General features: G+C 37.6%; 1 protein-coding gene and 1 long non-coding RNA gene across 5 annotated transcripts in view; one reads left to right on the plus strand and one right to left on the minus strand.

Moving 5' to 3' along the window:
• LOC129059038 (uncharacterized) overlaps positions 1–5456 on the plus strand; it is a 51038-nt gene extending 45582 nt beyond the window's left edge. For all 4 annotated transcript variants that reach the window (XR_010139753.1, XR_008524653.2, XR_008524655.1 and 1 more), the window contains exons 2-3: positions 1771–1845; positions 5038–5456. This is a non-coding gene — a long non-coding RNA (uncharacterized LOC129059038). The remainder of the gene's footprint in view (positions 1–1770; positions 1846–5037) is intronic.
• ADH6 (alcohol dehydrogenase 6 (class V)) lies at positions 52–16825 on the minus strand. Its single transcript, NM_001132761.1, is given in 9 exon segments — positions 52–1657; positions 2337–2475; positions 5069–5204; positions 6291–6551; positions 7705–7921; positions 8045–8132; positions 11201–11342; positions 13754–13855; positions 16714–16825. Coding segments are annotated over 9 exon segments (1128 nt in total). The 5' UTR covers positions 16732–16825; the 3' UTR covers positions 52–1632.
• Positions 16826–17501: the final 676 nt, after the last annotated feature.

Consider the following 17501-nt stretch of genomic DNA (forward strand, 5'->3'; position numbering starts at 1 on the left):
TAAAATTAGGTGAATTTTGCAATGAACTACAACATAACAAGACATTCAAAGTGGTTTAAGGAACCGAGCTTTATTGGAGCAAAGAGTGTGGACACTGTTTACAACAAAACATTTCTGGGAAAACTTGGATTTCCCAAGACCCGAAGACTCCGCCAAGTTCTCACTGTTAGTAAGGTTAATTTGGGGGCAGAACAGGAGCATGCCTTAGCTGCTGTCAGGAAATAGAAGAGCAGAGCAGATTTGGGCATGGAGGCTCCAGCTCAGACTTGGGAAGATGGAGAAGAGCCATCCCAAGTCCAGAGTGAATAGGTTTCATAGCACCCATCTCCTCTATTTGAAAGAAGCAGGCCCCTAAAGGGAAACACAGGATGCCCAACTCATGAGAATCAGACTCTTATGAGAGTCCTTTGATATCATGTGAAAACCATGACGGGAGAGAGAGATTGAGGGTGCAGCCCACCTTCCTGGCCAGTGTTAAATCAGGAAACTATTTTGTTTAGATCAAAAAATGATATTCCATTTTTTGGTCTCCCAAGGTCAGCCAAAGTTTGCTGACATGCAGGGGCCCCTGTGTGATCTAGTGGGAGCCCAGAGCTAGGGGAGTCCAGCTGGAGCAGGAGAGTCTGCAACTAGGAAGGGAACTCTTGTTGTGTGTATGAGGGTTGGTAATAGGCTCTTTTTGTACCAAGAGGAAAGGAAGGAAGTCATATCTCAAGAGGGCACTTAACCTTGGTCCTGATTCTAGGAGAACTAAGAGGGGCTGGGGCAGAAAGTCAAAGGGTCAGGGTAGAAGGATTGGATGCCACAAAGCATTACTGGGGCTCATTTTCCCCTAAGCCACTTCTTGGAGGAAAAACTCCATGGGACACATTAGTAAGAAAGTATACAATTATTCCTGTTTTATGTGAAGATTCGAATAAAAAACAGTTTTGTTGTTTAATATTACAACCGCTTTGTAGGAAGTGTGGATCCTGGTAAACGATCCACCTCATGTATGATGACTCCCCTCACCCCTTTTTTTTCTGCTGGATCCCTAGGTGGCTTAGTTATGAAGATGGGTACTATGAACTGCTGATAGTCAAATCATCCTGACCAATTGAAGAATAATTTGAATTTCCTTTGGCAATCCAGGAGAGGAGAGATTTGTGCCAAGGAGATAGGAGAAATGAGCATTTGAGACTGGGTTAACTTGATTCAGGTTAACCTGAATCTTCAATAAACTCATTAACGAGGAGTTTTGTTTCTTTAGAGTAAAATGGCAGAGTTTCATGTCTAGGCCTGTGAGAGAGACATAGTGTACAAGAATATAAATGTCCACAGGTAGAGGAACTATGAAAATGGGAGCATCTTGCATTGACCTTTTATGTCTGAAGGATGAGGAGTTGGGTGATTCAAGTCAACCGTAATCTAGCTCTGAAAAGGAGGCTGATCCTCGGTGACACTGGGTTACATAAGAACAATTTTGATGAAATGGTTAGGTCAGAAGCCAGATATAGGTCCACCGCAGAGTGAATCAGAAGTCAGAATATAGAAATGGGATTGAGTGAATAATTCTTCTAAATCATGAAAATTACATTGAATGCCATTGAGTTGGTGAAATATCCTTTGGGTCTTGCATATATTATATTGTACTTAAAGTAACAGGATACAGCGGATACTGAAAAAAAGAAGAAGAGAAAAAAGGTTGGAACATTTTTAGAGCAACATTTGTGTTTTGGATTTCAAATTCTCACTTTGTAGAGCAGTAAACTAGATTTTTTTTCTCTTTAGGTGAAAAATGAGAAGATTAAATAAGCCATGGGAAGATTTTTAAAAAAGACATGAAACTCCAAGGGTAAAAAGTAGGTAAGCAAGCTTATACTCATGGGGGAATGCCAATTTCTGGGTTATGGCTGGTTTCTGTTTTTTGGGCCAAAGATAGGATTCAGAATTTGGAATCCTATGAATAATTCCTCTTCTCCCCCAAAGTAGAACAACAAATACAACAATGGCCTATTTGTGAACTACATTCTTATGTTTTTAAACTTGAGCTACAATTTTACAAGCTGACTTCCATTAATGTGTCACATAAAAAAAAAATCCATATTGGAAATAAATGCTAATGGCAAAGGTAATGGTAGGTGAACACTTAAATACTTTCAGGATTATGTATTTTATTAGCTAGAAATAAAACAAAATGCAGAGGGGAAGGAGATGCTTTACAAATTCCTGAAAGCCTCTTCAATTATCTGTATACAGCTTCTGCAGCAGGGACGACCCTTCTTCTACTCCCAAGCGAATACACCCTTTCTCTTGGTCTCAAACACACAGACATAAAATTTATGTGGGCAGTTTACCATTTTCCAGTTTTCATTAATTCAACTGCTTCATTGATTTTATCAAGATTCAGAGTGTGAGTAATTAGTGGATCTAGATTCAACTTCTTTGCCATATAATCAGCAACCAGTTTAGGGATGTGCTGTCTGCTCTTCCAGCCTGGAAATACAGATTAATGATGAATTTTATACATGAGGCTTCATTATAAAGGAAAGGTCATTCACAGTAACTGCTGAAGTTGTTGGCTTTGACTGAGAAAATCTAAGGCTGTCCCGTTTACTTGCCTCAGTCATCAGGAGAATGCCTACCCCAACCACACACCTTATGTAGAGGGTTGTGTTCCTAAAGGAGACTTCTGGTACTACAAAGGAGAATTAATTCAAAGCAGATAGAATGTGGACCTTGCCTTGAGGTGTTCCTGGTGTCATGTTGCAATCTCTGGGGAGCAGTGAATCTATATCTAATGTATAACAAAGGCCAAGGTCTTGGGAATCATGAAAAGAAGGAATTCAGATGTTAAATATAGCACATTTTTTTTGTGTGTGCATTCCCTCATGTGTATGTTTTGATCTGCTGCTTCATAAGAGTCAAATAGCTTAAAGGAAAAGAAGAACTCTCACTGTGGCAGCGGTCCCAGTGAAAGCTCTTGGGAAAAGAATGTGTACAAAGCAATATAAGAATAAAATGTTCTTTCTGGAAGTAAGAATTGCACAAGCAAAGATGGAGTTAGCTAAGGTAAGATAAGTTTAGCATTGTATTTTCTCTATTCCCGTGATTTTCAAGATATGCATTAAATTTAGCACTGTGCTAAGTGCCACGCTCAGTGAGTTACCACACAGAATTTGGCAGTCTGCTCATTGGTAGAATGGGTGGGTGTGGTGTAATTGTGCAAAGTGTAATGTGGCATAATCTGCTCAGTGTTCTATGCAGATTATTCTGTGATAGGATCTTTTTTTTTAATTATACTTTAAGTTTTAGGGTACATGTGCACAATGTGCAGGTTAGTTACATATGTATACATGTGCCATGCTGGTGTGCTGCACCCATTAACTCGTCATTTAGCATTAGGTATATCTCCTAATGCTATCCCTCCCCCCGCCCCCCACCCCACAACAGTCCCCAGAGTGTGATGTTCCCCTTCCTGATCCTATCTCTGATAGGATCTTGACAATTACTTGCTTTTCTTGGTTCTAGCTTAGGTTAGGCTCCCCAACTCATTCTCCAAACTACCGCAAGCTCTTCTAATAGATTTATTTTTAATTTGAGTTTGTTTCTGTTACATGTAACCAAGAATTCTAATTACTGTTCTATGTCATGACATGAAGGGCCAGTGTATATTTCTATTTGTTTTTATATTTTGATTGGTGATCTGATAAAGCATTTTTACATCTATGTCAACCCTCTGCTTTTTTTCTTATTTCAACCAAATGACATAGGAAAGAAAATTCTAGGACCACAGACGGGACTAGGCAGTGTTTCTCAACAAGGGCACTACTGGCATTTTGGGTAGGGAACATTCTTTGTTTTGCACATTGTAGCAGGTTTAGCAGGACTGTCCAACACCCGTTAGATGCTATTGTTGATTGAAAATCATTGAACCAGAGGACTGTACTATTTGTGGAATAAACTAATTTACATTAATGATCACTGTATGAGTGCTAGAGTGGCCAGTGAATTAGTTTCATTCACTGAGGGTTTTAAGAATATTGGTAATCTTATTTTTACAAGACTTAGCTGAGTATGTGTATTTTGAATTAACATTATCATCTATAAATACAATAGAGAGAAATGGCAATGGATGTATTCAATGATCTTAAATAGAGGAACTGAAATTACAGTTCCTCTATTTAATAGATTATATATATAACTGGATTATTACTTTTTTTTTCTTGCTGGTCCTGCCATGTATCTACTCTTTATAAATGAATTAGGTAAGGCTTCTAATATCTGTAATAACATGCTGCCATAGCTTCCTTGGGGACTACAGACAGCTCACTTGTGCAAGTAATTCAGGCACTCCTCTAATTCTCATCTCTTTTTGCCCAGGCATTCAGATTGCCCAGAGTTTCTGGATAAATACATTTCTTCATAAATTTCAGATTTCTTGCTTATGAGCCCAGAATCTTAAGCAGGTTTATTTAATTTAGTTTGTCTTCTACTTTTTCAATAAAATACTCTTCTAAAGTCTATAAAAATGTTCCAGGACAGGTAAAAAACAGAAAATCAAAGGATTCTATCAGATATTTTTCCTCTGGGTAAAATAATTCTTATTTTTTTAATCAATAGTATTTCTTTTAAATCAAGAATCCATTGTGTTTAATATATTTGAGTTGGTAGCATGACAACTCATTTGTTTGGGATAAGATTTTACATGAGTTGAACAATGACAGCTACTGGCTAAGTATATTCTCCAAAGAATCCCAGCTGGCAGGTGTATAATTTTGCTGAAGTATAGTTATAGATTACAATATTGCCTTCTTTTCAGTTTAGAGTTTGCTTTAAACGTTGGACACTGAATTCTTTACCAATCAATTAAGAAACCTCTTCTCCGTCTTTGCATGAGAGAAAGCTTTCCAAGAGGCACTAGATACACCCACTATCCATCCCTTTATATTGGGTATTCATATATTGAAAAAAAATCTGTAATATAAAGCTGTTGTTTTATGTCCTTTCTTAAGCATTTATGGTACATTTTTCTATTTCCCACCTTCACCTCCTCAGGCATTTCCACATTTCCCTGCTTCATCCATACCTCCAAAAACAGAACCCTTCAAAGAACGTCCTGAGAAGAACAACTGGCCACTGATTTTGAGTTGAACACTGGCAGGCAACAGCCCAACAACCACACAGACCCCATAGCTCTCATTGCAGGAGGCGAGGGCAGCTGCCTGTTAGAAAGTGATGCAATACAGTATGGGGGTTAAAATATGTATGTGAGGATTGAGCCTACGTCTTAATTTCAGCTTAACTCCTAAATGGTCTATGACTTTCTTTTCTGATTCTCCCTATTCTCATTTGAAGTAACATTTATCTTGTAAGAATGCTATGAAACACATATAAGACGTTGTATGTTGCCTAGTATAGTACCTGGCAATTTAGGACTCAATAAATGGAAATAACAAAAATGAAAATAGTAAAAACATCCACAGTAGTGATAATAATAAAAATAATTTTTATAAAAATTATTACTGATGCAGGTGGCTGGTAAGAATTGACATTTTTCTTTTAGACATCTAAGAAGACAGATATTTATATAATAAGATGATAGCAAAGTGAGAAACAGACACCGTTACATTCGTTATGTTCAAAGGCTATTTCTCAGAGTAAGAGTGTGAGAAAGGTTATGCTGTATCTTCTTACAGATAAAGGAATTTATGTATGATGAATCATGAAAAGATTTTTTATGCAGGGAAAAGGGCCCAAGTTGGAAGAGGCAGTTGTTGAGTTTCCATACAGCTGACTAGAAGATAGAGCCATGCAACCTAATAATACACTATTTCTTCAAATCCCCAAAGAAAACAAGCCACAGATTTTTAAGTAACTTCCCCTCACTTTCTATTCTTTTGTATAAACCATGTTTAGCCAGAAAAACCACCACTTTTTTTCCCCTTCATTTTTGAAATGAACCCTTTTAATCATGACTAGTAAATATTTTTCTTGGAAACTTATCTCAGATCTGACATGAAAGACAACTGAAAGTGAAAAGCACATTGATTTATAAGGTCATTAATCAAATTTTAACTTTATCTTTTTAAAACTTCTGGCTTTGAAATTATATGAAAGTTCTAGATTTAGTATCTGGGATAGTGAACAAATTTGTAGGAGTACACAGAGGGCACCAGCTGAGATGTCATAGAACACAAGGAAAATTAAATAGAGCAAAGTGGAGGGAATTTTAAAAAGCTCATTCAACTATAATCTAAAACGATGACTGGTAAAAGTATTGGTAATTTTCACTCCAGAGGATTACATACCAGAACGTCCAGATTTCCAATGGCCTCAAAGCAGAAGTCTATACCAGCATCTGTCATATCAAATAAAACTTCTTGAATGGGTTTCTTTAAGTCCTGAGGGTTGAGGCACTCAGTAGCACCCAATTCCTGTGCCTTCTTAAATTTCTCCTTGTTGACATCCACTCCAATGATCCTGGTTGCTCCTGCCGCTTTACAACCCATGACAACAGACAAGCCGACTCCTCCCAGGCCAAACACAGCACAGGTAGAACCTGGAGTCACCTAAACACATACAGGCAGAAAACCCAGAAAACAAAAAGCAAAGTGAACATACACCTTTACTCGGTTGGGAAGGCTAAGTCTATATGCATGTATTTTTTAATGATTCATAAGCAAATGATGTTTACATACATAACATATTATAACTAGAAAGTTTTGATTTTTCAAAAATATTTCTAGATATGGAATACTCTTGTCACAGGAACAAAAAACTACCTGAAAGTAGAGTTTCAAGTCCCAGGAATTAGTCTGAGTAGTAGTTTAAATGAATTTTCATTGAATCTTAAGACTTATTTGACAGTGTATTTAATTCCAGATATTTTTGAGTTCTTTAAAATTATCTCTATCTTCCTACAACCATTTCTCTCTGCCTCTCTCTCTCTCTCGGTATCTGTAAATTTTTCATTACTTATAGGGTCAATGCCTTGTGAAGGCAAAGGCTTTTTTTTTTATTGAGTACTGTCCTACATAGGACTAATTTAAATAATTTTTTTTCCATTCTATCTCTCAGTATAGTATTGGGACTGATGGACACTGGAAAATTCAAAGTCCTAAAATTCAACGGCACCTTTAAGAAGGGAGCCGGGAAGGTTTGAGTGATGTTTTAGAAACAAGAGTTCAATAGCAGCCCATTCAGCCAGAGCGGGATCCCCTGGTCAATCTGTCTAATGTAGTAACACCTACTTCATCACTTGGTTCCTTTACTCTCCTTTTCTTTTTATTAGCATTTATCACTACCTAATATATCATGCAATATAATATTAGCTTCATGAGTTTTGTTAGCTGCTGAATTCTAGCACCTGGGACAGTGAATGGCTCTGAAAATATTCGTATAAGGAAAGAAAGAATAAACTGGAATATGAAAGGCCACAGAGTCATGTTGTAACTATGTTAGATTTAATTTCCAGTAATTCCTGATCTTTCCACTTGTGAATGGTATCCAGACTTAATCTGTCATTTACTACTCACCAAGAGGGAATGGGAAAAATGTTGAAGATGGTGTGGGATGACTAGGTAGATAGCAGAGAACTCAAGGATGTTTGGAGTCAGGCTTGGGATTTTTCCTTTGGTATGATAAGACATGACCAAGATGCAAGAGGCCTTTCAACTCCATATCCCAATAATTCCCTTCCAAATGGGTATAAATGCCCCTCACCTTGGCAGTATTGATTGCAGCACCAAACCCAGTGGAAAAGCCACAGCTAATTAGGCATACTTTCTCCAGAGGAGCGACTGCATCAATCTTGGCAACTGAGATTTCCTTTATCACTGTGTATTCACAGAAGGTGCTGGTATTACCAAAGTGATATATTGATTTTCCCTTGCAGGTAAACCTGCTGGTACCATCAGACATCAGTTGGGTTTCTGACTGTCTTTTATAGACAAAACAAAAAACAAAAAACAAAACACAAAGTTTATTTTGAATTAGAAAGCTTAGATCTTCTCCAAAGAAAGTGAATTAAGTTTTCAAAAAGAAAATATTAGTAAAAACTTACTTGAATTGTATACAAAAATTGCCCTCAGAATTCAGGCAAGAGGTACATTCTCCACACTGTGGCAGAAAGAGTGTGATAACTTTGTCACCTAAAAGAGCAAAATCATGTCTTATTAACATATTATTTTTTGAAGTAAAGAGATAGCTGTCTTTCAGGATTTTGACAGCAAGGCACCCAAGAAGAAATGACAGCTGAGAATTATTTCCACATTCAATTGTGCTTGACACCACAAAGAATATCAAATACTTACAAAAAGAGAGAATGTCTTTAGCATCTGGGCCCAGCCCTGGGCTCAGTGGCTGAATCTTGAGGAACTGGCCCCAGATTTGCCTCTTTTGTAAGCTCGTTTTGGAGTATGAAATGGTTTTTTGTCATATATCCATTCAGTCAAGTCTTATCTCTTCTTACATTTTCAACACTAATTTCCTCTCTCAGGGATTGAATTTAAAATAGTATGGATATCACATACTCACAGAGTAAGCTCTGGATTAGGGAGAAAAAAATTGCTTCTATGCTATTCTCTGTTTGACATCAACCCTTTCTTCTTGACCTTAGAGATCAAAGGTAGGCAAATTTCTCTAGTAGTGGTCAAAGTATCAGGACATGATTAGAAGAGCTTGCCTGTGATGTATTTTACTGGCTGCCCCCATGGTCTAACACTGTAAACCAGAGAAATTGGTTTTATACTTTTAGTTAAAAACCTTATTAAGATTTAGTTTCTTCTATTTTATTTATTTTTATTTTTAAAACAGTAACACATACATACGGTAAAAATTTAAACTGCACAAAAGTGAAAATTATCACTCCATTCCCCAGTTCCCCATCTTAGAGACAGGTACTCTGACCAGTAACCATGATATTTTTCAGCGCTGTAACCCCTTTAAAAATGCAAAGGTAAGCATGCTATCTATCCTGGTTTGGGCCTAGCTTTTTTACTTAACACTGTATCATGGAGCTTTCTATTTTAGTACATATAGTGCTCCATCATTAACCAGTGCCATGAACACTGATAGATATTTAGGTTGTTCTTTGTTTCTCTCCACCCCAACACTAAAACCAATAATGCAATGAGTATCTTATTGTAGACAGAGTTCTAAAATGCCCTCCCAAAGATATCCTGCACAAATCCCTAGAAACTGTGACTATGTTGTGGTGTCATGCCTGTGAGTATGTTATGCTACATGGCAAGGGATACTCCGTAGATGTAACTAAGGTTACTAATCAGTTGTCATTAAGATAGGGAGATTATACTGAATTATCCAGGTGGACCCAAGATAATCACATGAGCCCGCAAAAGAAGAAGAGCAGAGGAAGGCAGAAGAGGAAGTAAAAGTGACTTAACACCTGTGGAAGGATTTAGTGGGCCATGGCTGCTTCGAGGCTGGAAGGTGCCACAGAAGAAGTGTGAGCAATTTCAGGGAGCTGACCACTGGTGAGGAAATAAGGATCTCAGTCCTACTGCCTCAAGGAATTGGATTCTGAAAACTACTTAAATGAACTTGGAAGTGGATTTTTCTCCAGAGGCTGCAGATAAGGACCCAGTTGTCTACTCCCTTGATTTTGACCTTGAAACGTGAGCAGAAAACTCAGCCAAGCCCACTCAGATTTCTGACCTATAGAAACTGAGATAATAAATTTGTGTTGCTTTAAACTTATATTTGTGGTGATTTTTTCCAGCAGCAATAGAAAATGAGTACATGAACATATATCTATGGAATAAGTTTCTAGAATTGAAACTGTTGTGTCTGAGAATATATACATTTAAATGATATTACATATTGCTGCATTTAGAGTTGAGCAAATCTACATTCCAAACAATAAGATATGAGGGAGCTGTCTGCCTATATTCTTGTCAACTCTATATATTATCAAACTTCTTAATCTTTGCCGCTCTGCTAGGGAAAAAGTGTTTTTTCAATGCATTTTAAAATTTTATTGTAAATTGACAAATTATATATTTATGGGGTACAATGTGATATTATGTGTATATAATATGGGATGATTAAATCAAAGTAATTAACATGTTAAACACTTGAAGACTTATATTTTGTGGTGAGAACATTTGAAATGTATACTCTTAGCAATTTTGAAATATAGTATAATTGATTATCAACTGTAATCACCATGCTGTTCAATAGATCTCAAAAAACTTATTTTTCCTATCTAGCAGAAATGTTATACCATTTGACCACATCTCTCCATTTTTCCCACCCCTAGCCTTTTAAAATGTTATTTATTTTTAATATGTCTGAGGTTGGGCATATTTTAATGTGTTTAAAAGCATTCATATATATATTTCTTTAAATTAGACATGTATTTTGTTTGCCCATTTTTTTACTCAGCTTTTAAAAATTGCTTTTAAAGAAATTATTTCTATATTAAGAAAATTGGTCCATTGTCATACTGGGTTTTGACTTTTGGGGTTTTTTTAAAACATGCAGAATCTATGTAATTTTTACGTTGTCAAATTTATTATATAAATATCTATTTTACATCTTCTGGGTATTTTTTTGTATTGATTAAAATTTCCTTCCCTCCTCCGAGATAATACAGTGTTCTCCCATGTTATTTTATAGTACTTCTATGGTTTTACTTTTCACATTTAATTTTTAGATGCATGTATAATTTTTTTATATAAAGAATGAGATGGCAACCCAATTTACTTTTTTAGCCTGGATAACTATCTGGTTGTTTCAACACAATTTGTTGAATAATCTGTTTCCACTCTTGAGTTTGAAAGACAAACCTCATGCTGCATTAACTTCTTATGTTTATTTGGATTCAATTCTGGACTGCTTCTTTATTTGGTTCCACTAATGTGTTTGATTATGTATCATATGCCTCATTTAAATAATTGTTCAATAGTTTACCGCAGTCAACCTTTTTTTCATAAATTTTTGTCTCATTTGTACTTTCAAGTCCAGGTTCAGTGCATTCTACTTCTTGTTTTTCTTATTTTCAAAATGTAAATGCAAAGAATACAATATATTTAGTATTTTATGTAACTTACAAGTAATTATCCCTCCTTTTCTAAGAAGTTGGCAACATTTCACCTTTTATTTCACTTGATCCTGACATACTTAAGGGGTGCTTATCATTTTCTTGATGTTGGTTCCAAGTTGTTGCTGTTTCCTATTACCAGGTGCTAATTCCTACCTGGTTTCACTGTGCTTACTCCTTCTCCAATACTCTCAACGATTCCAGCCCCTTCATGGCCCAAGATGGTGGGATACAAGAGGTCCAAGTGTTTACTCCCCAACACTTTCATCTCTGTACCACACAGTCCGGTGGCCACAACCTGTATGGAAGGCAAAGAGTACTGCAGTTCCTGCTGTTTCAGATAATGGTGTTTTAGAGTTGTTGACTGTAAGGCTTTTTGCTAGTTTGATTTTCTCCATTTATACACTGCATTCATTTCTTATCAGTTTTAATTCTAGGGAAGGGTCAATAATAATTTGTTAAAGCAATGAAATATTTTTCATTAGCTGATTTCAGAATCAAGATCATGATTGAAAATTTACTGGGGAGGGTGGGTAGAATGGGGTCAGAAGAGAAGCTGTAAAATTGCAGTGTGACTTGATGTCTGAGGTCTCAATTGGCTTCACTGATCTTGCAGATGGAAGTGTGGAGGAGAAAGACTGACTATAAAAATAAAGGAATTGAGCTGAGTGCAGTGGCTTATGCTTAAAATCCCAGCATCTCGGGAGGCTGAGGCAGGAGAATCACTCAAGGGCAGGAGTTTGAGACCAGCTTGGGCAAAATAGTGAGACCCACATCTCTACAATAAATAAATAAATTAGCCAGGCATGGTGGCATGCACCTGTAGTCTAAGCTGCTTGGGAGGCTGAAGTGGGAGGATCACTTGAGCCCAGTAGTTCGAGGCTGCAGTGAGCTATGATTTTGTACCACTGCACTCCAGTCTGGGTGACAGAGTGAGACCCTGTCTCTAAAATGAAATGAAATAAAGAAATTGGAACACAGGAGGCAAAGGAATAATGTTTCCTATTATAATTTAATTAAAACCTTAATTTATTTTACAAGTGAGCTTTATAGTTTTGTTATTTGTACAAGTCATAATCCCACTTTATTGTAAGTTAGCCAGACAGTTTAAAATGAAGGCACTCCAGAACAGTGGTTAAGAGTTCAGGAATGAAATACTGGCTCTCCCCCTTCTCAGCTGTGTGAACTTGGGGATAAATTTTTCTTTCTGGGTCTCAGTTTCTTCATTTCTAAAATAAATATGAAGTTTCCATACACATAGCCACACATTCGCATGCACACACTCTTTAGTCAAGAAATGAAATATATTGAAATTTGTGCATGTAAAAGGAGGATTATTGGAACAACACCATAAAATTGCCTGAATTGCCTGCAATCCAACTGTAGAAAGTGCTATCAGACCTCATAGACCTAGACATTTACCAAATAGTCATTCTCTTTATCTCTTTACTTTGATTCAATATGGGCATAGTTGCATTCACTTATTATTCTCTGCAGATTGGCTTTCTCCATTTATTTTGCTGATCATGGTTAAAAACAGTTACAAGTGATGAGTCTGCCCAACCTCACCATTGCCTGCCATCACTTACTCTGCTACAGTGCCCATATCTTGGTTCAAATTCACTGGTGAGAGATTCAGATGTGTAGCTTGTCTGATAATGGTTGAATGTCTTTGAGTGAGGGTCCAAACCTGGTTGCATGAGTTGTGACCCTGTGGGTGGGGAGTGGATGTGGACAACCCAATAGCTCACTGCTTACTCCATAGGGGATGTAGGATGGAGAAGGCTCTCTGAGAAGAAGGCAAGAACTGTGCAGATGAGATGACTTAGAAAATGACTGTCTCTTTGTAATCTGTCATTAAACTGTACTTATTCTTTATTGTTATAATGAAAATAATAACAAAGGACTCTGAACTGCAAGTCAGGTAAACTATTTTCTAGTTTGGAGGAGGCCTATAGAACCATCTGGAGACAATTTAAAAACTTTCTGTGTCCAGGCTGCACCCCAGACTAATTAAATCACAATTTCAGAATTTCTGGGGATGGGACTTGGTTATCAGCATTTTTCAAAGCTTCCAGCTGATTCCAAATAGGTAACCAAGGTTGAGAAAAACTGTTCTCATCTTCTGCACTCAAGCAATCTTCCTGCCTCTGCCTCCCAGAGTGCTGGGATTACAGGGATGAGCTATCACGCTCAGCCGAGAAAAATTAGTCTATATTTTTACTCTTCTAGCTGTGTGACCAGTCACTAAACCGCAGCTGGCTTCAGTCTTCGCATCTGTAAAATATTAGGTATCCCTAAGGCCCTTCCAGCTCTAACTTGAGTTTCCAGATTCAGAGATGATTTGTCTGTAATCAAACAATTTTTATTCAAAATATTTCAAGACAAGTATTATGAATGATGCCATAAAAATTTACAAGTACAGATTAAAATAGGGTTTGAGGGTAGAATTTTTTAAAATTAATAATTAGTACAATACCTGTAAATAAGCCTGAGTTTTATCCTTTGGGCAGTTAGCCTATGCTTTACCTCCATAACCTTTTATCTGGCTGGATTTAAAAATTGATGGAAATGTTTAATGAAAAAGAAATACAAAGATATGTAGTTTTATTATTTTTTTTTCTGAGTTGAATATCCTGATAAGATATATAACTTACAGTAAGAAGCTCCGGCTTTTGGCTTTTGGTGTGATTTTTTTTTTTTTTTTACCTTTATGCGAACTTCCTTTGCCTTTGGTGGGGCCACTTCTACCTCCTCAATAGAAAATGGTGCACCAGGCTTCCAGAGTATGGCTGCTTTGCATCTGATAACCTGGGAAATAGAATACAGGGGCAGAAAGAGAAACTCCTTAAGCTTGGGAGTTGGAAGATTGCTATATTAGTGATTATAGAATCACTAAATTGGATTAGTCCAATTTTCTGCACTCAAGAAAAAAAAAGAATAAATATATGCTGAAGGTAGTCTTTCTGACCCCAATTTAAGTTTTCTTGTACTATCAGCCTCTGTATTCAAATTAGTTTTGAAAATACCAACTATATTTACAAAATGTAACATAACCAAGAGGATAGATGTTATACTTCTAAAGATTTTAATTAAAAAAATTGTGCCTATTGGCCAGGCACGGTGGCTCATGCCTGTAATCCCAGCACTTTGGGAGGCCCAGATGGGCGGATCACCTGAGGTCAGGAGTTTGGGACCAGCCTGACCAACATGGTGAAACCCTATCTCTACTAAAAATACAAAAATTAGCCAGGTGTGGTGGCCTGCACCTGTAATCCCAGCTACTCAGGAAGCTGAGGCAGGAGAATCGCTTGAACCTGGGAGACGGAGGTTGCAGTGAGCCGAGATCATGCCACTGTACTCGTCTGTCGACAGAGCGAGACTCCATCTCAAAAAAAAAAAAATTGTGCCTATTTATGGGGTACATGAAAAATTTTGTTACATGTATATAACGTGTAGTGACCAAGTAAGGGTATTCAGGGTGTCCATTATCTGAGTATAATACATTTTTGTTGAACATAGTGATCCTACTCTGGTATCAAACATTGAATTTATTCCTTCTATCTTATTGTATGTTTGTACTTTTTTTCTTTTTTTTTTTTTTTGAGACGGAGTCTCGCTCTGTCGCCCAGGCTGGAGTGCAGTAGCACGATCTCGGCTCACTGCAAGCTCCACCTCCCGGGTTCATGCCATTCTCCTGCCTCAGCCTCCCGAGTAGCTGGGACTACAGGTGCCCGCCACCATGCCTGGCTAATTTTTTTGTATTTTTAGTAGACACGGGATTTCACTGTGTTAGCCAGGATGGTCTCGATATCCTGCCTCCCAAAGTTCTGGGATTACAGGCGTGAGCCACCACGCCTGGCCATGTTTGTACCTTTTCACCCACTTCTCATCATCCTCTCCACTCACCCTTCTCAGTCTCTGTTATCTATTTTTCCACTCTCTACCTCCATGTGTTCAAACTTTTTAGCTCCCACATATGTGTAAGAACATGTGATATTTGTCTTTTTGTGCCTGGCTTATTTCACTTAAGATAATGATCTTCAGTTCTATCCCTGTTGCTGCAGATGACAGGATCTCATTCTTTTTTATGGCTGAATAGTACTCCATTGTGTATATGTACCACATTTTGTTTATCCATTCATCCGTTGATGGATACTTAGGTTGATTCTATATCTTTGCTATTGTTAATAGTGCTGCAATAAACAGGCAAGTTCAGGTATACCTTTAATATACTATTTTCCTGTGGGTAGGTACCCAGTAGTGAGATTACAGATGTCACACTTTTTATATTACTATGAATAAACTGGCCTCGTGGCTGTTTCAGGGTAGGAATGGCATTACAGTGTGGGAGTTATTTGTGATCCTAAGCATGGGAAAAATCAGTTTTGGGGTGGAAGGGTGAGTTATGGAGCAAGGAATGGAGGCAATCATCAAATGGTGTCTACTGGCAGATTGAGGTTGGAGAAGTTGTTGTTGGCAAGGTAGTTCTTAAAGGTTCTGATTTCAGGCCACCACTGTTGTCACTATAAATTCTCTTTCTGTGTGGTCTTATCTATTTTTGCAGATTCAACCACTACCTTTATGTGAGTAATCTATATTTATGGGACATATCTCTCCCTAAGTTATAGGCTAATGTATTCATTTGCTGTTTGAAGGTACTGGAGGTATCTTAAACTCAACATGTTAAAACATGAACATATCATTATTTCTTTTTCCCATCTCCACCTTCCACCATGCACTAGTGGAAAAAACACTCAATATATTCGTCCCTCTGCTACCTCTATTTCAACTAGCAGCCATGCAATGTGTTCACTCACCCAAGATAGAAACCTGGGAAGTAGCCTCAATTTTTCTGTCCCTCAGTCTTCACAGTCTAAATTTTTCTGGGATATGTCTCCTTTTCTCCACTCCTGCTAGTACTGAAAAGCTTTCTGCTTTATCTCTTTCTTGCTTTTACCACCTTCGAAATCACCCTTTATACCATTGCCATTTGAAATATAATCCTAATCACACCAATCTCCTATCTAAAAATGATGTTGTTACCATTTGCTTACCTGGATCCGCTGACATCAGGATTTTCTCTCTGTCAGTCTCTCCAACCTTATTTCCTGTCACTTTGTGTTTCAGGCTTTACCTTTCAGCCCCCAAACATATTCTGAAGCTTCTGGCATGGGATATTTTCTCAGTCTCTGTATTACTCCTTATGTTGTTTTATCTGCCTGCACACACTTCTCCTTTACCTGGTGAATTCATATTTCTCCAGTGATTTCCCCTTCAGTATCACCTCTGGGAAGCCAAGCTAGGTTATGAGCTTTTCCTTGAGGCTCCCATTCTCTTTCTCCTTTACTATCCTTGTATATTGCTTTATAATTGCTCTTTTATAATTATTGTCTCTCTGTGAGATCCTTGGAGAAGGGGATATATCTTTGACTCTGGAAATTCTGATAAAGGGCTTGGACATTACTTATTGAAGAGACGAGAGAACTGAGGGAAGTCAAAAGGGAATTAAGGAAAAAGGAGAGGAGGAGGAGGAGAGATACTATGATTATGACGGCCTCTCACCTTTAGGAGCCCAGAGACTAGCTGGGCAATGAGATGTTGGTAAAGAGATGAGCACACAAACTGAGAAAGATATGACACGACATAAAGAATAAGACTGCACCTACTTGGCCTGTAGTACTCATGCTGATTTTCTCCACCACAGATGAATTTATTGAGAAAGGGAGATCCTGTTGCAACTTTCACTGTAGAAAGTACAAAGGTACGCAGGTGACTGGTAGATCAGAAGGCTGGATCCTGAGCTTTCTCTGTAGTCTGGTGATTATTAAACAGGAAAAGCAGGCTGTCCTGCTGCTTGAGGGAAGTTCCTAAGTGTAATCTGAAACAGGCTCAGCTCAGTGAAAGAGCACAAAAGGTGAAAATACAAACTATTTTTTTCTCCCTTAATCAAACAGGTCCCCTCTTAGTATCCACTTTTTCGAGTTTTAAATTTGGACGTTTAAATGTCCAAACTTAAAATTTCTAACAGATTGTATAAAATTGTTTCTTTTCTGTTGTTTTCAAAATACAAAAATGGTCATATTTGTCTCTAAACTTGAGTAATTCTTTCGGGTTTCTGAATGTAGGCTGCTTGTTGACAGATTAGGATGGTATCAGATTTTCTCTAGTAGTTTATCAAGAGCTCCTCACTCTTTGGTATGCAGAGCTGGTTACTCAGAGGAAGTGAAACTAATTTGCATACAGGGCCTACCAACTTGGATTTGGACCTCAGAAAATCTCTGTGTGTGGACCTGGGTCTTGACCCAAGGCCCAAGGATCTTGATGAAGAATGGAGATAAAATACATTTCCAATAAAAGGCAACACCAGTGGGCAGGGTTTAGCTAGAAGACAAGAGAGAATAAGTAAATGCTTGTTCTGTGTCAAATGATACAATCATATGATTTTTCATTTTTA

This window comes from Pongo abelii, chromosome 3 (genome assembly GCF_028885655.2).
Source record: "Pongo abelii isolate AG06213 chromosome 3, NHGRI_mPonAbe1-v2.0_pri, whole genome shotgun sequence".
Classification (NCBI taxonomy): domain Eukaryota; kingdom Metazoa; phylum Chordata; class Mammalia; order Primates; family Hominidae; genus Pongo; species Pongo abelii.